We start from the raw sequence: 22,163 nt of genomic DNA on the forward strand, positions 1-22,163 counted from the left end.
CACCCTCTACACATGAAGTAAAACATTAGTTTAGTCATTTAATAATTATCAAGATGATTCATATATATAAACATATTCCGCACTTGATATCTAACCAATGTGGGACTAAGCTTTCCATTTTCCTTAACATAATTCACAAGTGGCTTACTTTGAGCATCAATTTCTCATTCATCACTCAACTATTTTGAGCATATGATATACCGTTGTAAAGGTTTCATGAGTTAGAATATAAAACCATAATTTTATAATTCAAATCTCCACCTTTATTAATCGAGAATATACCTCAAAACTTCCAAAAAATCTATTTTTTCCAACAAACTCTAATAGCTAAGAAAAGTTATCTCCACATTTGAACTTATAGACCACATCATTTGTTCAATTGACCCATAGACTCTGGACAATTTAGTTTACTTACTAATATAATTTTATTTTTTGTATTACAATTTAACCATATAATGCAGGTTAATATTAGTCAAATTTTAGGTAACCAACTAATCAAAATTTGTTTATTCATTTTAGTTTAAATGCAAAAACCATTAAAAACAGTCTTAAAAAATATTAAATAATCATATTTAAATATTTATTTATTCATTAAGTTTGAAAAAATTACAAGTAAACTATGCATAAATCCTAATAACTCGATATGATACTTATCAAGCGATATCCAATGAATTGAAACAAATATATGTTGATGTGAATTATAAGTTAAGGAATTAGTGATGCGTAAATAAGGATAATTAATTTTTACTGAAATCTGGAGGTGTCGACTTCCTTGACCAGTTGCGTGGGCTCGTCGGAGCGTGACGGCGGGGGCGGCTAAGTAGGTAGCTAGGTTTTTGGATCAAGCCTTGGGTTGATGGTCTGTATTTTGCTTTGGACTTTGGTGCATCCATAAGAGGAATTATCAAGATGAAATTATATTTTAGACATTCAGATTCAATACTTCAATCATAAAGTTAATATTGGTCATATTTCCTCTTTACACTTACACTACAGGTTAACTGAACATCACTTTACCACATTACTTTTTATGAACAACTAGAAATGATTAATTGAGTATGTGAGGTATTAAATTGTGCTTTTAATTGTATTAATATTAGTTTGAAATTTATATTATAATAAAAAAAATAAAAACATTTTTCAAAAGACATGATTTATAATTTCATTTCTAAAGTATCAATATACAAAATTAAATCAGCAAAGAGAAAAAAATAAATAAATGAAGAAAAAATCCTATATATGTTACACCAAATTACACAACAATGGTTTTTCAACCCTAAACACCCTCAAAACACAACTCAAATGCTATAATCAAACCTCGCCTTCGAATTATGTCACATGGCAAAAATCAAACCGTGAAAATTTTTAACAATTTATGAAATGCTGACTACATTTCGAATGTGTCAGTTGCACTATCCATGGACTCGTCTCTCTGGTGTACGGTTATCGGAATCTTAGTTTCTCCTTGCTCTAGGTCAACCGAGACCTCACCTGCAGTGGCGACAGATAGAGATATCTGATGCTTCTTGATGTGTCTTGTTTTGAGGATTCGTGTTAGCACTTGCACAATGTCCCTCATAGAAGGCCGTTTTTTAGGAACACGGTTGACACATTTATACGCAAGAGCTGCTACTTCATTGAGCTCTTGCACGTCGAATTTCCCGTCCAATCGGGAATCCGCAATTTCCTCCCACCCATCTTTCTCTTCGGTACTCATAGCTGCCTGCTTGTCGTATCATTATTATATTCAGAATATAAAAGAATCAAGTTATAAGAGAGAAAGCGAAAGAGAGATCTTACTAGCTCAACATATTCCATGAGACCCTGTAAAGGGTTTCTGCCAGCTATGAGTTCAAATAGCAATACCCCAAAGCTATAAACATCACTTTTCTTCGTAAAGGTCCTTGTTGATATATACTCTGGATCAAGATATCCGAAAGTTCCTCGTATGTTAGCTGCATGTTTGTCTACCATCTCTTCTCTTGAAAGCCCAAAATCGGCTACCTACTTGAAATGACAGTCCCATAAGATTAAACTTTATATATTTCGTTAATGTGCATAAATATGACAATATTTCAGAAACTAAAAGTTAGTTGTAACATCAAAGGTTTACCCAAGCAAAAACAAATAGATTTTCAACAGATTTCCATGAAATATATAACAAACACGAAGAACATACCCTAGCTCTCATGGACTGGTCCAACAGGATATTGGATGACTTGATGTCGCGGTGTATTACAGGAGGAACTGCCTGAAAAAGAAATATGAATAAATTTATAAATGCATACGTAGTCGAGAAGCATAAAATGCAGGCACATGAATCTGCAGATACATGCCTGCAAACACGGACAGGTCCATCTATAGTCCGAATAAGAAGAAATATTACCCCATCATGAAGATATTCCAAGCCCCTTGCTACATCTAAAGCGATATAAACCCTCAAATTCCAGCTCAGAGGTTCATGATTTTCACCTGCACAAAGACAGAAGGCTGTTTCTAATTGGGCACATGCTTGAATTTTCAAAGTGCAGGCAACAAGTTGATTGTTATGCATACTTGTTTTAACCATTTCACTTATTTGCATAATCTAAGCATGTAAAGCATTCGAAGTAATGACAGTGTACAACTAGCAAGGTTGGCCAGCTCATTAACACAGTTTTTAGCATTGGAATGATAATCAATGGCTTGATGAACTAAACACAAAAAGATGGAACTTTTGTTTTAGTAAAGTGGAGCACATAAATTCAACAGGAGGAAGAGCAGAAAATACAAGTGACAGAAAATATTGAATGCCAAAGACCCACAAAAACAAGGTTAACTGAGAGAAGAGCAAAATCAGCCAATACACAAGTCTATAATACGATATTTCAGTTCTGGTCATTCACAAAAAATATACTGATCTTCTATTGAAAATTGAGACAACTTACTGTACAAATGAGAAGCCAAGCTGCCTTTACTCATATATACATAGACAAGCATATGCTGACCCTTTTCTGCACAATATCCAACCAAATTTACAAGGTTTCTATGATGCAACCTTCCTAACAACATAACCTGAAACGTTTTGAGGGTGAAACATTAAACGAGTTTGAAATTGCAGAAAAGAACAAAAAAGGGACAAAAAAAGCACACATACACACAGAAATGCCAGCAATAAAGGCACATTAAAAAGGGCAAATAATAAGTTGGGTAAAGGACTGTGCATGATTATAATTGACTAAGCAAGTTTTCCCTGGATTTCATGTGGTCAAAATTCAAATGCATTTGAGGATTTTTTCAATTCAATATGATGTTCCATGCATCACTGTTTCATTTACCTTATTCACCTAAAAGAAAAACCCTGTAACTATCATCAATCCCTAGTCTGCTTCTCTTCTGGTTTTTTTTCTTATAGAAAGAGTGGAAATAGATGTTAGTACTAATATTCTTCCTCAGATGGTGACTTGTATTTAGTTCATAAGAAACTAGAAAGCATGATGGGTGATGGTAACAACAAAAAGATGCTAAAGTGGAAGTATCTTGTAAAGCCAATAATAATACTATAGTACAAATGCTTCTGCAATTTTTAATACAGAATAGATATATCTTGCCATTGAAAGATGCCAATGAGAGTGAAATATTAATTATTAACCATCGCTACCTCTGTCTGGAACTCTTTCTCCCCTTGCTTGGAATCAGTAGCAAGCACTTTTACAGCGACAGTCTCACCTGTTGACATCTGAGCTTTATAAACCGGACCAAAAGCTCCTTGTCCTATTAGTGTTGTAAAATTATGGGTTGCTTTTTGCAAATCTCTGTACGAGTAATGCAATCAATGAATTAGCAAAGAAAAAAGATCATGGAAAAATCAATTTTCAGATTTCAAGCCATAAACCATCCAACTCTGGGAACTAGTTTGTTATAACATGAATAAACGGATTAGGTGCTCAAACATATTCCTAATTTCAAGCCATTAGAATGATTTTCGAGATACTAATTGTGTGATGTTAAAAAGATATTGAAATGCGATAATCCAGTTGTTGTCTCTTCCAGAATGCCCTCATTTACTGAAAACAAACTACTTCACAGATTGCAGAGCAGGAGAACCTTGAAAAGTTCATATCATGATATCATATATAAAACTAAGCAATCTAATTAAGCAAATTAGATTCCATATTGAAGCATAAAAATAATTTTCCATTGCCTATCATTAATCCATCAAATGGAAAACAACATAATCCAATCACCAACTCAGCACTGTTAAATCATAATCACATATAAAACTAAAGAAAAATATTTGCAAATACCAATCAAAACAAACCATTGTGATGCATAATTCAACAAGTTTCGAAGAAACATACTTGTACGAATATTCAAGTATTCCAGACGCAGAGACAACATTACTCCTCCTAAACCCTTCAATCCACACAGACATTCCATTTCTTCCAGATTTCACAGGTGAATCGGGACCGATAGTTGAATCGGATAATATAGTACAAGAATCAGCTCCATTAGCCCTTATAGGAATAGTTGAAGCTCTCCTGGAACTGCTGTTTCCTATCTGGGATCTCCTTCTATGATATCTAATACAAAACAATGCAGAAATAGCTAAAAGCACACCAATTACCACTCCTATAGAAATCCCAATAATCAAACCAGATGACTCCCCCCTCATCTCGACTTTCTCTTTTGTTATTTGTTATTCAGGACTGGAATCCATTGAAACAACTGCAAATACAATTCTGGGGTCAAACTAAGCCACTTCTAAACCATCAACAATTTGACAAAAATAAAGAAAAACTGTAACACAATACTGAGTCAAAGAATGTTAATTTTACCGAATCTAGAAGGTCAAGTCTAGAACTTGAATGTCAGCTTTTGATATAGCAAATGAAATAAAAGTCAAAATTGAGATACATGAACAAATTTTCAGCCTTCTATCTGAATAGTCTTATCCTAAAAGATTCACATATTGAAAAGAAAAAAGAAATTTTGACTAAAGCTTGTGAAGCACATATACTTGATCTGGTTAGCATCATTCAGAAACTTATTAATTATACGTTTATGAATAAAAAACTGAAACTTTCAGTTGATTATGGATTATGGGACAAGAATTACTAATTGATCTGTTTGGCTACAAAGAAAAAAAAAAGAAAAAGTTCACAAACTCCAAAAGAGATTCAAGAAAACGAAAAGCTTGAGTAAACCAGCAAGTATCTCCACTATACTTTCAGTTAACAGTTTCTTTTTCCCAAGCTTTCAAACCAACCAAACAGACAGAGTACAAAGCAAGAAAAAAGAACGACCCAGAAAAGTTTTAACCCATGAAAAACATGAAACGTTGCCCAGATACGAAAAAGACCCAGAATTTGTTTCCGATGGAAAAGGTAAAATGAAATACATTGATGAAGAAATAAACCAAAAACATCAACTTTAAAGCGTACCTATATCAATATACAAAGAAAAAATAACCATACATCTCTTCAGTTACATGGTTTCTTTGGAGCAAGGAATAAAAGAGAAAAACAGCAATCAAAATGTGGCTAAGATTCTTTGAGTGGAATTTTAAAGAAAGAATCTGAGGTTTGAGGTCTGGGAAGAGAGGTTTCTGAAAGTTGAAAAAAACATATATGGAATGGAAATTATATACGGAGTGTATATTTTTATTTTATATATATACATTAATACTCTTAATTGCTTGGATAACAGTGATATACATACATACATTCATACTAGATAAAACTACTATAAATATTTTTTACTTTTTATTTTAAAAAATAAATAAATTAATGTTTGCATGTAAGATAATGAAGTGCGAGATGCCTCTTTAATCTATCCGGCAGGTATTGATTTGGCCTTTAAATATTTATATATAATTTTTTTTCAATTACTTATAAGCATATATTTTCCAATTTTCTTCTATTTGCTGAAATTTTAGGCACAAATATATATATGTATTTCCTACAAAACTTTATCATCCGCATATATGTGTGAATATTATATATTTAGAATATAGATTATAGTTTTTAAAAATAATATAATCTAGAATTAATGAAGGACATATTAAAATAAAAACGAATAAAAAATATTAAAATGAAGTTTTGGATGTGTAGTAATTTTAAGGATTTAGTAATTTAATTGACGTGGTTTAATAAAAATATTAAAATACCATTAAATAATATAACTTATTTTAATTAAGAAATAATATTTTCATAATTTTCATAATCAAACTGATATCTAATTAACTCATAACACCAATTCCATTAGAGATATCTTACTACGTAAAACATTTAAAATAAAAATAAAAAAATAAAAATCTCTAAATTATTAAATGTAAGAGCAAAATAAAAGCGTTTAAGTATTAGATGTAACAAAAGATACATATAAAGCTTAATGGTACAAACTTTGATCTAAATTATTTTAAAATTCAAATTCAGAAAGTAAATAATTTTGCCAAAAAAAAAAATGGAAGTAGATGTTGATTTATGAGAGTTGCTCATAAACTGATATAGGTTACCTCTCAACCTAACACACCTAAATTCTACTGAGACACTAAAATAATTAAATTGGCAATTTTATATAAAATGCAATTTTAGAAAATAATAATAATAAATATGTAAAGCTCACATCTTACCAAAATAACAAGTTATTAAATTTGATTTCAATCCAAATTATGTTATGTTTATGATATTTGAGTTTAATTAATAGTATTATAAATTTATCAATTCTCAACTACATTAGATTTGATATATTTAAACTAGGGATTGAAATTAAAAATTTTGTTTAAAGAAATCGAGATAAAATTTTAAAAAAATTATTATTTAACGAGTCAAAATAAATTATTATGACTACTCCCTTGACTGAACCAAAGCTATAAGTGTCAAAATATAAATAAACCATTAATAATTCCACATTTAAATTTCTACCAAATTTTTTAAATATAAATTTGAGAGATTTTAAAGGAGATAAAAGAGTAAAAGGCAACATTAGATAATTTAAATTGGAAAAAACATTGAGCTAAGAAAATAAATGTAGAAGGTGATTGCCATGATTGATTTAATTTAATAATAAATTGGACAAAAATAAGATAAATATGAATATACATCAACCATTTTTTCTTATTAAAATATTAAAGTACCCAGCTATGACACATGACTTTGAGGGATCCACAATAATACTACAACATGTATACATTTTAGCAACCATTTGCTTCATGTGATTGAAAACAATCAATTTCCAATTACTAATAAAGATTGCATAATTAGAGTGTTTTAAGGAATTCCTTTTAATATAACATCATTAACATCTCAAACTGATTTTAATTATATTTTTGAATTTTTTTAACAGATTTGATGAAAATACCGTTAAAAAATTTAATGGGATAATGTGAAATATTTTTAATAAGATGTAATCTATTACGTAAGTAACCTAATAAGATAATTACATGTGGAAAAATAATAAAATAGATAAATCTTACATGAAATTTAAAAAATAACTTTTAAAATATAATTATCTAAAAAAATGCTTCAAAATGAATGTATACGTTTGTTTACTGAGAGGTTTCAAAAACATAATTAATAAATCAAACTGAAAATATTGAATGTATGCATTCATTTTGAAACATCTTTTTAGATAATTACATTTATTTTCTTTAAATTAAGAGTTATTTTTTTAACTTCATAAATTATTTTTTATTTTATTATTTTCCACATGTAATTATTTTCTTGGGTTATTTAAATAATAAATTTTATCTAATTAAAAATATTACACATATGAAATTTCACATCATCCCGTTAAATTTTGTAACGGTACTTTTATCATTTCTGTCAAAAAAAAAACAATTTGAAAAAAAGAAGAATAAATGTTGATGATTAAAAAAAAACTCAAAAATACAATTAAGATCATTTTGACAATACATGTAAATATTCATGGTCAAATTTGTCAATAAAAAAAAAAGCGAATTGAAAAAGGGGAAATCTTTGGAATAAATCCTTCCAGGTTACAAACTCCAACATAAATGATTAAAAACACATCTGATTTGTAAAAGAAAAAGAAATGGTCAAAAGAGGCAGCACATATCTTAGAAAGTTGCTTTATTAGTGTAGTAGCAACCCTAAACCTTGACCATTTATTTGTCTCCTCTTCATATCCCTAATTTTACCATACTGGATACATGGATTCCTTTTCACTTTTGAGTTTGAATGCCAAATTACACCCAAGTTCACTTCACTATTAATAATTTTATACTTTGTTCATTTAATTTTTTTAAAAAGTTACAAACTGATCACTAAATTATTTGAAAGTTGCGTTAGTCGAATATAGGGACAAGTAAATTTATAATTTGATCACTTAATTTAAAAAAATTATAAGTTTGTCACTAAACTATTAGTAAAATTATAAGTTTATATATTGACCACTCAATTTTTATATCATTATTCCTTGACTCAATAATCCTAATAATAACAACAAAGGTAAATATTATATATATATATATGAGATACCTGAACTTGTTACTTATACTTAGGAGATTTTGTGTGGAAGATGTGGTGTAGTGGTGTTAGTTAGCATTTGCCACTCAATCATCAACAAATCAAAATTCACCTCATTTCTCCCATTATATCTATCATAACTTCCTTTAACATTAAGTTAAACGTGTTTGAAAACTGCATTTATCTTATTTTGATGCTTAATTTTAACTACTCTTAATTTATTGATGTGCTTACCAATCCAAAAATAGATACTACTTACAAAAATTACACCAATCAAACAAGAAAGTTCTTCATCATTCATAACTATGATTATCACCATTTCTCTCTATCTTTTTCAAAATAATATAAAAATTCTATCCTAATTTTTTTTAAAAAAAAATTATGATTTTCCTTTAATAAAAACTTTTTGCTATCTAATTTGGAGGCAAAATCATGAAAGCCCTCTAATCTTGGTTGCAAAATAATGATAGATTGTCTACGTATCACATGTCTTAAACAATTAAAATAAGGCTAAACTACACCATAGCTAACCCAACTATGGATCATTTTTTTTAACCACTCAACTATAATTTTTTTTTAAATTAGTCATTCAATTAATCAATAATACTTTTTAGTCTATTTCCGTTAATTGCATTAACGAGAGGGTGATCTAGTAGTTGAAAAATTGATATAATAACAAATTTAGTCCTCAACTTTTATATATTATATCAATTTAGTCATAATTTTAAAAAATTAAACCTCAAATTTTACTAAAGGGAAGAGTTTTTTTTATTTAATATTAATATTAAATTTCTTTTTTGAAAGTATTTGTGTATTTTTATATATTTATTTGATTTTTTTAGAATTAGGATCAAATTGAGATCATGTATAAATTTTAAGGGTTAATTTTTTTAAAATTATGACTAAATCAATATAATATGTAAAAGTTGATGGTTAAATTTATTATTATACCGATTTTTTTAACTACTACGTCTCCCTCATGTTAGACATTTAATGGCAGTTAATGAAAATAGACAAAAAAAAATCTAATTTAGTTGGATGACCAAATTTAAAAGCTCATAGTTAGCTGATAAAAAGAATGACCTATAGTTGAATGACTTGTAGTGTAATTTACCATTAAAATAATTGTTCAATTTTTAGAATATCTTCTCCCCCAACCATATGACAGTCATAAAAATATATATATATATTTTAATTTTCCCCTTTTTTTCTTTTTTCCTTTTAAGGTTCCAAGACCTATGAGTGGATCACCAATAAAGTGTCACTCTCTTAGCATGATGTTCAATTCCATTCTTTGTTTCCAACTGATTGCTCTCACGTTACATAGAGGCCACGATTTCATGTATCCATTTGTATTTTTGTATTATAATTATATTTAATAACATTTTGTGATGTTAATAATTTTTATTTTATTAATTTTAAAAATTCATATATCCATTATATTTTTATACTATTTAATGTTTTAATTATATATATATATTAAATTGTAACAATATATTACCATTTTATTGTTTGTGATGATTATTGGGAGCATGAGTGAAGCAAAGCAATGGTTTTGGCCACTTAAGGGTTGGGTCCAAGGGATAGCATGTGATTTGCACATATGGGTGCATGTGCATTTGTTCTTCTAAAAAAAAAAATAGCAAGGTAATTTGATTTGTAGCTCAATTTTGAGGGAGCATATTCTTTTAATATGCATGCTGCTTTGTGTTCGTTTTTAATCAGAAGAATAAATTGGAAAAGGTTTTACTATTTATATCCATCTAAAATGAAGTGATAAAAACAAAATTGTAGGGTGTTAGACAATTGGAACCTTGCCAATATTAACTAGTGCTACTAATTACTCCTTTAACCAAATGCCCAAATATATTAACATTTTTAGTTTAAACCATACAACATTCAAAACCAGAAGTTTTGGATATAGGGTTGGTCAAATAGCTATATAGCCCAATATTGGTTTTTATATGGGCTTGCCTTCCTTTGAAAAGGGTAATTCATAATCACCTAAATGCCTATACTTGTTTGTTAAGCTAGAATAATTAATATTCCAAATAATGGCTTATTTTATCCTTCAACTTTATTAAAAATATATATATTGTAGTTATACATAAATAAACAATACAAATTTAAGGGTTAAAATTAAATAAAAAATTAAAATAACTTTTTTTTTTGTAAAGTTAGAGGGCCAAAAAAATCTTTATGCCTTGATGTTTTGGGTTTTATGCCCATGTAAGATGAGATAGAAATGGTAATGGTGGATTGATTTAAATTTTGTTAAGTTACTTATTATTGAAATTTATTTGACTTAAATTTTGTTAAGTTACTTATTATTGAAATTTATTGGTTCTTATGTCACGGGATTAAAATTTTAGTCTCATAAATCGTGTAATTTTAAGTAATTTTTTTGTTTCGAATTTGTCTAAGTTAGCCTAACACTCGAAAAAGTGAAAATTCTCTTAAAAACTCTTTAAGGCACTAAAACAAAGCAGAAGCAAACTCAAAACGAAAGAGCAACGAAGAATAGAAAAGCAATATATATATCGCACACCAAGTGTTCGAGTAAATACTCTTAAATATATTCACAACTATGGATGAATGAAATAATTACAAATGAGAGTAAGACGTTAAGCTCCCCCAAAATCAACAAGACAGATTGAGTTACATCAACGGTCAAGATTAGGGTCTATCTATAATTGAGAGTCCTAAGAGGTTTAAATTATATATAATCTTATCCTTTTAGGGTTTCATTATTTATCTTGATAACTCTAGTTTTATTGGAGTGTTTTATTAGACCATCAAGACTTTAACAGGTTAAATGAACCCCATTTCATCAATTGACCACTATGAAATACTCTTTATGTAATTATTACATGTATTAATCTGCTACCTATAACACTTATACTTCGATTGTAATTTTTATAAAAGTTAGATAAGTTGGTGTACATGTACTTTTTTTAGTATTTTGAGTCATCATTCTCTTTTTTGTTGTTATTTTTAAAAAAAAATAAATTCTTTTTAAATCTAATTTAATTTAATATTCATTATCTTCATATTTTAAAATATTTTAAAATCAGATTTATAATTTTAATTTTATTATGTACATCTATATTTATAGATAAATAAATCTCACCTTCACATTAAAATATATATTTTATAGCTAAATCACATTAAATCATTTAAAAATTGGGACAAATTTCAAAATTATATATTAATTTTGGTTTAATGTATAATGTGATACATAAACTTTGATTTGGTGCAATTATATATATGAAACTTAGATTGAGGTTCAATTATATACTTGAAACTTTCATTTTGATTCAATTATGTAATTTTAAAAAAATAAATACATCATATTGTTTTTATATTAGATAAATATAATTATTTTTTATGTAATATATAAACATAAAATGATATATCAAAAAATGTGTTAATCATTTATAAGAATTGGGTCAAATATAAATTTATGTATAAAATTATACAAAATCAAAATTCATATATAAAATTATATATTAGATCAAAGTTAATGTATAATTTTGAGATTTATCCTTTAAAATTTTTAATCTAGTATGTACAATTTAGCATTTAAAAAAACCTTTTGGTTTATATCAGGAATGAACTTAAATAAACAGAGACAAAATTTTCATCTAAGGTTTAGTACTATACATTAAAATATATTACGCTTTTTAATTATAACATATTTTAGAATTATTTTAATATTGATTTATATTAATATTTAAAATTTTTATCTTTGACCGAGTCTCAACTCAATGAAGAGTTTACTAAAAATTAGTTATTATTACATGGCAATAGATATTATTTTGAGAATAATTTTATACTTTCATATAAAAGTTAAAAAAATATTGTACGTGATGGAATTTGAAAAAAATATATAACTTTTAATAATTCAGTTTTACTATTTTAATCAAAATCATATTTAGTTATTACTGTAAATGTGTACTGTAATCTAATAGTATTTAAGAATTTTTAACCAAAACCTCAAATTTGAAAAACAAAATTTTATAAAATATAAAATCATTATTTTATAAATATTAAAAGTCAACCAAGAGATCATATTTCTAGTTAAATAATTATAAGTAGCCATTAGCAGAACCCTTTGAAACCAATTAAATTTGTTGCGGCCAAAGATGGAAAACAGCCGAACCCTTACTGCATTTCAAGAAATGAAGTGAATAGTGGGCTCTTCTCCACATTCTATGACCAAGTCTTTGAGAAATTAACCTCTGTAAGACGTGGAGTTACCGACTCAACAGTTACAAGGATTACAAAAATAAAAATGGCATGGAATTGATGTTCTTTCTTTTTTTTTTTTTTTACAATTATAAAGGTGAAGATCGTTGTAATAGGGTTTGAATTTATGCCAAATGAATATTTAATAGAAACTTTAATTACCGCTCTACACAATTTAAGACAATTTATTAGAATAATGTTAATTATTAGGATTAACGATTAAGATTAAACGTAAGAAAACACGTCGAAGGATGGTGTAATTTTTTTATTGATATATAATTAGCGAGGTTAAAAGATTGTCATGGATCTCATTTATATATACTTATTTTTTTTATCATTTTAATATTTGATTGTTGAGGGGAGTTCGGTCTCGAATCCTCAACGGAAGGTATTGTTTCACTTAGGGGTTTTTTCTCTCTACTCTGAGAAGAGCTCGAAAGGTTCACAGAGTTCGGGAGCATCTCGGTTGATGTAGATACGACTTGCAAGCTTGCGCTAACCAAGTGGTACTGGTATGTTCAGGCCCGTTCTTAACATTTTTAAGGCCTTAGTCGAAACAATAAATTGTGCCCCTTTTAAAAAAAATTATAAAATTTAATACAAAAAAAGCTAAAAAAATTTTGGGGCCCTAAAAGATGAAGCATTTATGGTGAAAAATTAAAAGCTCTAAGCATTTAATTAGTTTATTCTAACCTGAATTATTTTTCTTACAATAAAAGTTGAAAAATATATTTTTGGGCCCCTTCCAACCTTGAGCCCTGGGCAACTACACTCTCAAACAACCCCTTGGCCGGGCCTGGGTATGTTAAGGTAAGGCATTTAAGCCTTGGTTGATGATTCGATCCCTCACACACTTTGCATAATTAAATTTCTAACGATAGTTGCACCTCTCACATAAGCTTGCAAGTTGTATCTACATCAATCTAGACACTCCCTAACTTTTGTGAAACCTTCGGGTTCTTCTCAAAGTAGGGATACAAAATCCCCTATTGAACAATACATTCGATTAAGGTTTCGAGACCCAACTCCCCTTAACATGATTAATTGTAACAGCCTAATTTTCAGTGGTGTCGGAACAGTGATTCGAGATCAGTAAATCCGACAAATGAGTAGGAAATATTATTAATTTAGTGAGTATAAGTTAAATGTGAAGTTAGGAAAAATTTTGAAATAGTGAAATGTACTAAAATATATATATTAAAATAATTAAAATTGAAAACGAGGTATCGAGACCTCGAAAATTTTAAATCGAGCCATAAATATTTTTATAAATATTTATGGAGTGTTAATAAGTTAGTATTGAAGTTTCGTCAAGAAATTTTAAAGTACTGATAGCTAATTGAACAAAAAGGACTAAATTGTATCAAATGCAAAATTGTGGGAAATGATTAAATAGCTTAAATGATAAAAGAAAGAGGGTTTAAAAGGAAAATAGACCCAAGGTCTACTTGGGCTGGACGGCAAGAGCATGAAATCACCAAGAAAATAAGGGGAATTAAGGGAAAAATTGCAAAATTGCAAAATTTACTTAATAAAGCTAGGACTAAAGTGGAATTATCTAGATTTCTCTTTATTTTTCTGCATTCTCATCAGAAAAAATACCATGGAAGAGTTCCCTTAAGCTGGTTTTTCATATTTTTATTGCAAGTAAGTTCAATTCTTGATTATTTCTTGAAATTTTTGTGTTTTTATGACTTTTACAACTAGGTCGATTTGTTGAATTCATTAATTCTTGATTCTATGAAAGAAATTGAAAGTTTCTATGAATATGTGCTGGAAGTATATGATGATTTGACATAGAATTAGAGCTTTAAATTTTTTATATGCTGATTTTATTGAAAGAATTGAATAGAAAGTGAATGTTTGGGACCTAAATTGTAAAAGAGTTTGAAGTTAGAGTTTTATGTGAAAATTCTGAATTTCAATAGTTATGAAATAACTTATAATGTCTAGGAAAAATATTAATTGAGAAAATTATCTTAATTGAGGGGTTAATTGAGTAAGGACTGAATTGTATGAATTGTGAAATTTGGGGCAAAATAGAAATCAACATTTTGCACTAAAACTGTTTTGGAAAGCAGCAGTAGTCTAACTTTGAAAAATCACCAAAAATTTTAGAAATCTAATTAGAGGATGAATAAAATATGAAATTAAAGCTTATTGAGTCTAGTTTCTTATAGAAGAAATGGTGTAAGTAATGGAATTGTAAATCATGAGATATAATAAGTTTTGAGAGACCATGTCAGAATGATTTCGGGTTCCCCTGTTCTGACTTTTGAAAATCATCAAAAATTGGAGAAAAATAATTAAGGGATTAAATTTATATGTTTAAAATCCTTAAAGAGTCTATTTTCAATAGAAATAAGCGAAAACATCATCCGAATCTCGTACGATGAGATAATTAATTCTTAGTGAAGAAGGGTCGGAACTGTCAGACAGCAGAACAGGGGCAACTTTAAAGAATAAACTGTACTTATTGGCTAAACCAAAAATTATAAAAATTTTATGGTAATAAGATAAATAAGTCAAGTTTCAAGGAAAATTAGCGGATCTTAATTTTGAGTTCTGTAGCTTAAGATATAAATAATTTAGTGACTATGACGCAAATGGACAGTTTTGAATATACATAAGTAAATAGTGAAATTATTGATAATGTTACTTGTTGCATGTTATATAAATTAAGGATGTGGAATGGAGAGGGGGAGGAGGAAAATATGTATGAATATTCAGCTAGCATGGCTAATTTGTATGTTTTAGGCTCATGGACTAAATTGAATAAAAGTAAAATTTTATGGGCAATTTTGTAAAAAAAATATTAGAAATGACCAATTTGCGTGAAATGGATTATTTTATTATTTAAATTACAAAATTGAATGAAATTATTAATTTAGCTCAAGATCGGGGAAAAACATGTTTTAAGGATTAAATTGAAAAGTGTAGAAATTATGGAAAATTCTGACATTTTATAGAATTCATAGGTTGTTATCAATTTTTGTGAGAATAACGGCTGGAAATAAGGATTAAATTGCAATAATTTAATTTTATTTTAACCTAAGGATGAAATCGTCATTAATTAAAAGTTTAAGGATAAAATGATAATTTTATTTAGAGCATTAGTTGAATATATTATTGTAACGCCCCAAAATTTGAGCCTAGAAGAGTTGGGTTTTGAGTTTGGGATTTGGATAGAAGAAATCCTGAATATTGAGAAGTTTTAAATATTACTAGTGTTTAAAAATATATATATATATTGATAAAATATTTCTGTTATTATTACTAATATTTTTATGAAAATTATAATTATTAGATACAAATATATTTATAAAATTATTATTGTTAATTTAATGTTTAAATTAAATTATTATTAGAAAATTTTACTGTATCTATTTTTATTGATTTATGGAAATTATAATTATTATTATTAGGAAAAAATATAATAATATTATCGTATTTGAAATTTTCATTGTTATGGTTATTATTATTATTATTTAAAAATATAGAGGATATTATTATTAATGTGGTGTTTAAATTTAGTTTTTAAATAAATTTAGAAGTATTTAAAGTGTGGGAAAAATCTTGGTTCGATCCAAGACTTTAGCAAAGAAATTAGTTTTTTTCTTCTTAGGGGAACTGGGCAATAAGGCTTTAATAATAAGGTAGGCTAAATTAGGCAAAAAGGGGAAGCTTGGTCCAGCAGCAGTGGCGCTAGGAGGTTGTAGGAGTGTCTGGGTTAAGGCACGGTGTGCGCATAAGTTGCTTTTTATTTTAGAAGCCAGGTTGAGCTAAGGTAAAACTTAAGTATAGTTGCGACCGAGTTATGCCACTAAAAGGCTTGTGGCGCAGCGGCAGCAGTGTGTTAGGAGTCCCAGGGTGGCTCGGTTCGAGTCCAAGCGCATGTGTTCTGTTTTATTTTTAAAAGACCTCAGGACGTCAGCAGTTAAGGTTTAAAGGTAAACGCGACACAGTTATATCAAAGGAGGAGGCCCGTCCCAGTGGTCAGCAGTGTGTTGGGCACCCAAGAGGTCCCGTGTTCGAGCAGCGTTGCGTGCAGGAGGGTGCTCCGTTTTTGATGTGCGCGCACGAAAAGGGCTGTTAAATTTATTTGATTTTAACCTAAGGATGAAATCGTCATTAATTAAAAGTTTAAGGGTAAAATGATAATTTTGTTTAGAGCATTAGTTGAATGTATTATAACATGAAATAAATGAAAACGACGATCAAATTTCTTTATAAAGATCTGGATGACTTGAATATGAGACTTGAACGTGGAAAAGAAAAGATATCAGATTAATGAAATATCTGATAAATGAATCGGTAACTCCGGTAATGCTCCGTAACTCTATTCCGGTGACGGATTAGGGTTAGGGACGTTACATTAATTAATCTAAGTATAAAATTAAAACATAACAAATGAAAATTTTATAATTTTAATAAAAATTTAAATTAAGCAACTGCAAATATATCATCAAACAATATAATTAAACCAATAAATAATACTAAGTCAAGAATTCAATGTTTAAATATGGAAATAAATAATCTGAATTTGTATAAATATATATCCTGATACTTTTAGGTAAACTTTTTTTCAGTGATTTTCATATAATGGCATATTCAAAATTTAGTAATTGTTTTATATGTACAATAATTATATATTTATATATTTAGTTGCAATAACATTGGATTAATAGTAATGGTTAAAATGAAAATATTTTGGTCACTAATTGTATAATTTACTCTAGTTGTAAACATAAGGTGTGTAGTGAAGGCCAGAATCATGAAGCTTAATTTTAAATTTCATAAAAAGTGAAAATGATGTAGATGATTTAAAATAAAGAGAGAAATACATTAAAAGTATAGTTAATTACAATAATAACACTATTTAACATTGTTTTATTTTTTAAAGGAAAATTTATTTTATTTCATGAATAGTACCATACCATTTGGAGAAAAAAAAATCTGTAGTAAATGACGAAGGTGAAACTCCACCTACACAACAAAGGTTTTAGTCTCAATATTAAATGAATATAATGACACGTAGACAATTGACTCTCTCCTAACTCAAGCACGACAGATTTGAAGTAATTGCAAACTTAATACAATAAGGAAATTAGCTCTAGATAGTCTAAAGCAATGGGTAAATATCCGCAAAAGAATCTAGTATCCATCAAACTGGAGAGGACGACGACAAAATTATACCTAAAATCACTTACAAAAGCAAGACTACATGTATAAATAAAACTAAAAAAATGTGCAAAAGAGCAGATAAAAACTTCTATAAATTGAAGATTTATTAAACAATGAAAACAAAAATATATATATAAACTTAAGATACACAAGTCCAAACCTACTTGTGAAATTATTTATCATAATTTCTAAATTAAAATATAATAAAAGGGTATGTATTATTGTATGCATTAAAAGGAAAATTGGTGAAAATACATTTAAACGATTTCATTTTAATTATTGTCCATATTTCTGCATTAAAACCATTAAATAACCGTTCACATCAATATAAAGATTTTTCTTAAAAATTCCATTTATATTTATGTAACATTATTGATATTTAGTTGGGTCTGGGTTATGAATATCTCTATGATCAATATTTTTATAATTTTTAAAAGAAATATTTGAAAAATAAATTTAATTATTAATTTTTCTATTAAAAATAATTAAAGTATTTTATATCCTTTTCCAAAAAAATAAATTTACAAGAATTTTCCACCTCATGTGAATATATCTTTGTTTCTAATCAGTGGGGTGGCATGTTTATTCATAGTTATCCATTTATTATTAACTTTTTTGGTATTTGTTTGTTCACATTATCATTATCCATTTAGTACACACTTCTTAAATTTATATAGAATTCAAAATTATATTTTAAGAAAAAGATAGTGATTAAGACATATTCCTTTTTAGAGATAAAAAAAAAAATTCCACTAAATCTTCCAGAAGCATGTACCTATCTTAAGATTCGGAGAAACCCACCACTTTTTATCACTTTTCCTCGTCCATCTCTATCTTATTCATGCCCATAATGATTTTTTACTCTTCTAATTTATCATTAGTTGATTACTAGAGTCAGCACCCACCTAGGTTTTGTTTAAATTTAATTCGATAATACCCCAAATTATTTTATATATATGATGAAATTTTATCTAAAATGATTCCACATTTTATATATGTTAAAGATAAATTAATGTTCACTCCATGTCTTTATATCATATCAAAAACTTTATTTTAGTTCTTTTATCATTAGAAAATTATTTTAATTTTATATTTGAAAAGTTGATATTTTACTCCCTGCACTTTAGTTTTGTCATTAATAAAATGGTCTACATTGAATTAAATTACAAAGATTAATGATCTTGAAAACATATGGAATTACATGACTTAATTGTGGTTGATGTAGACCAAAGTAAAAAAAAAAAAACTTAAACACAACAATTATGTTAAAAAAAAGAATCTAAATTAATTTGGAGGTAAAGTAAAATCAGTTTCTTATCTCTACTCATTCTTCAAAATTGTTTTATACCTTTTCAATTTTAATTTAATGTCACGTTAGTTACCGTTAAGCCTTGTAATTCTAATAGTAATAAAGTTATCGTGCAGAGACTAAAATGTAAGATTTTCAAATGTATAGAGGTTAATTTGTTTCTTTTAGTAGTAGATGGATTACAATGAATTTTATACTATGATGCACAGACTTGTAGTAAACTTTAATAGTTAAAAATATATTTTAAATTTAAAAATAATTTTATTTCTAAAATATAATATTATATTATAAAAAAACAGTACTTTGTGTGGATGTGTAAACAACAATACAAGAGGTTTTTGACTATACAATTTAAGGGTTAAACAATCCTGTTATGATTAATATCTAATAGAAAAAGAATACAGATTCAACTTGTGTGCTATGGTTTGTACCACGAGATCTCCTATTTTGCCTCTCTATTTTATTTTTTTAACAAGTGAGTTGCACATCAAACTTTTCAAATCGAATCAAACGAGATTTGAGTCACACAACTGTTGCCATCGATATTTATTTTGATGAAAGTTAAAATGTATTTCTCCTTCAATTCTTTCTACTTTAAATTAAATCTAAATTTAATTATGATTTTTTCTTTCTACTTTGTATTGAATCTATATGATTTTTTTCTTTGGAATTTGCAAGTTCATCCATCATATTAAGTGACGAGAGAATGACTTAATTAATTAATTTATAATTTATTTCTAACTAATATGATTAATGCTTTATACAATTTATTTGGACAAATTACCAATAAAAGCCTCGTTTTTTTTTAAATTTACTGAAATGGGCCAGGTCAAAAATTATTAACCGGAATGGGCCAGTTTTTACAAAACGTGTCCACGTCAGCGCGTTGTCAGGGGAAAAAGTAGGAAAACGCTTCCTCAAGGAAGCGCTTTGCCTACGTGGACAGAAAACGCTTCCTTGAGGGCGCGCTTTCTGTCCACGTAGGCAAAGCGCTTCCTTGAGGAAGCGTTTTCCCCGTGTTTGAACAGTAGCAACGGCTACTTTTTTGACCGTTGGTAACCCCCCAACGGTCCAAAAAAAAACTATAAAACCCCCACCCCTTTTATTTTTTTCACACTTAAATCCTTTCAATCTTCAATCTTTCAATATTCTCTCAAATTCCTCACAAATCTCTTAAATTCCTCTCAAAACTCTCGTTAATTTTTTTTCAAAAAAGCTCTAATTTTATTTTTTCTAGATTTATTTTTTAAAATAAAAAAATTTGATCGTGTTAGCAATGGCCGGAAAATTAATTCGCTTCGATGATAAACACATATCCGTTGAACAAATGCAAATGGTAAGTGTTAAATTTAATATTTAAATATTATTTAAGATTTCTGTCATTTATGCAAATTTAAATAATTTTTATTTTATTATTTCTTATAAAAGTCTGTAGATCGGATATTGCAACGCTATATCCGTAACATGACTGGTCCTCCATCACCGTTGATAGAGGATTACCTACGGGAAGCGGGTTTTTGGCACGTAGCGATGATAGGCCGGGGGTGCAAGTTGGACCCGAAACTTATTAGTGCGTTGATAGAAAGGTGGAGACCCGAGACACACACATTTCATCTTCCATGTGGAGAGTGCACTATCACTTTGGAAGACATGCATTTGTAATTAGGATTGCCTGTGGACGGGAACGCAGTCACTGGGTCCGTTCATTCTGCTGATTGGGGAGCGGTATGCTACGAGCTTTTGGGTGCTATTCCGAACAATATTAACGGAGGTCGAATCGAGATAGGCTGGTTACAAGACACATTTCCAGAGCCGGATGATGATTCTACCGAACTAGAAAAAATTTGATATGCTAGAGCATACATTCTTCAAATAATTGGAGGTTATCTGATGCCGGACTTGTCACGAAACCTTGTACATCTGAGATGGCTGCTGAAACTCGTTGATTTTAGAGCAGCTGGTGAATTTAGTTGGGGGTCTGCCATGTTGGCAACACTGTACCGGGAGATGTGCGGGGCTACGCGACCTAATAAAGCGAAAATCGAAAGTTGCCTATCACTACTGCAATCATGGGCACGGTTTCGCTTTCCATTTTTACGTCATCGAATGGACCATCCATATACATTCCCACTCATAACGAGGTAAATTTTATATTAGATTTTACAATTATTACGTAGATTTAAAATATAATCGCATGCTAAAAATTTATTTAATTAGGTGGAACCATTCGGCAAGTTATGCTCGATTACCTACCTGTCTTGAAGACATACGGCTTCTATTAGATCAACGATCTGAAGCATAAGTAAGTATTAAATATATATATATACATACATAATAAAATAGTGGATTCGTATTTAGTATTTAGTATTTAGTATTTAGTATTTTTTATTTAACTAATATTTCCATCATTTTTATATAGTTTCAATGGACACCATACGAGGATCCGGCAATTCGGGCAGTAATTCCGGATGAATACTTGCAAAATCCGAATGCTTGGCACGTGAAGGTCCTATTGGTCAACTTTGCTATTGTGGAGATGCACCAATCAGACTGACTATTACCGCAATTTGAATTCCGACAACCGATTCCTGTGGCATCTGAGGTGTTGGATGATCATCACAAAATCGACTTACGGCAATTGTGTACAGATTGGCCGAGATTCTGGTCACACTATATCCAAATGTGGAAAGATCGGTATGATTATATACCTACACGGGAACCGATCATCGTTCCAGAGTTGGCGTGCGTACCGGAATACATGCCATGGTTTAGGATCTATGGCAAGCCATATTTACTGTCAGAAGAGGAAAGACAGCGGCAATTGCGTGTCCAAAGGGAACGACATGGCCCTTTAAATCCTAGAAGAAGAGACGACGACGCAGGCCCATCAACAGCCCCCACATAATCACCCGGCCCAGCAACAGGACCTACACAGTCACCGGGCCCAATAGTTC

At 28.9% G+C, this 22,163-nt stretch overlaps 1 protein-coding gene across 3 annotated transcripts; it reads right to left on the reverse strand.

Annotated features, from left to right (window-relative positions):
* Positions 1-1,136: 1,136 nt before the first annotated feature.
* LOC107895203 (calcium/calmodulin-regulated receptor-like kinase 1) lies at positions 1,137-5,780 on the reverse strand. 3 transcript variants are annotated; one of them, XM_016820465.2, is made up of 8 exons: positions 5,424-5,780; positions 4,341-4,707; positions 3,641-3,794; positions 2,928-3,054; positions 2,387-2,472; positions 2,180-2,251; positions 1,801-2,004; positions 1,137-1,723 (listed from the first exon to the last, which is right to left on the reverse strand). In XM_016820465.2, the coding sequence occupies exons 2-8, from the start codon at positions 4,652-4,654 to the stop codon at positions 1,388-1,390; spliced, it is 1,293 nt and encodes a 430-aa protein (XP_016675954.1). In that variant the 5' UTR covers positions 4,655-4,707; positions 5,424-5,780; the 3' UTR covers positions 1,137-1,387. The 3 variants fall into 3 exon arrangements, with proteins under 3 accessions (XP_016675954.1, XP_040941269.1, XP_040941270.1); XM_041085335.1 differs by having other exon boundaries at positions 2,387-2,490; positions 5,424-5,660; XM_041085336.1 differs by lacking the exon at positions 5,424-5,780 and adding an exon at positions 4,818-5,411 and having other exon boundaries at positions 2,387-2,490.
* Positions 5,781-22,163: the final 16,383 nt, after the last annotated feature.

The sequence above is a fragment of the Gossypium hirsutum genome, chromosome A13, assembly GCF_007990345.1.
Source record: "Gossypium hirsutum isolate 1008001.06 chromosome A13, Gossypium_hirsutum_v2.1, whole genome shotgun sequence".
Lineage (NCBI taxonomy): Eukaryota > Viridiplantae > Streptophyta > Magnoliopsida > Malvales > Malvaceae > Gossypium > Gossypium hirsutum.

Bases quoted from the DNA above. Each gene is read 5' to 3' on its own strand.
- LOC107895203 (XM_041085335.1), bottom strand. From the start codon at position 4,654: ATGAGGGGGGAGTCATCTGGTTTGATTATTGGGATTTCTATAGGAGTG. The intron at 3,795-4,340 runs GTATGTTTCTTC...TTACTCGTACAG, and splicing joins ATACTTGAATATTCGTACAA to AGATTTGCAAAAAGCAACCC. The intron at 2,252-2,386 runs GTAATATTTCTT...TTTCTTTTTCAG, and splicing joins TGGAATATCTTCATGATGGG to GCAGTTCCTCCTGTAATACA.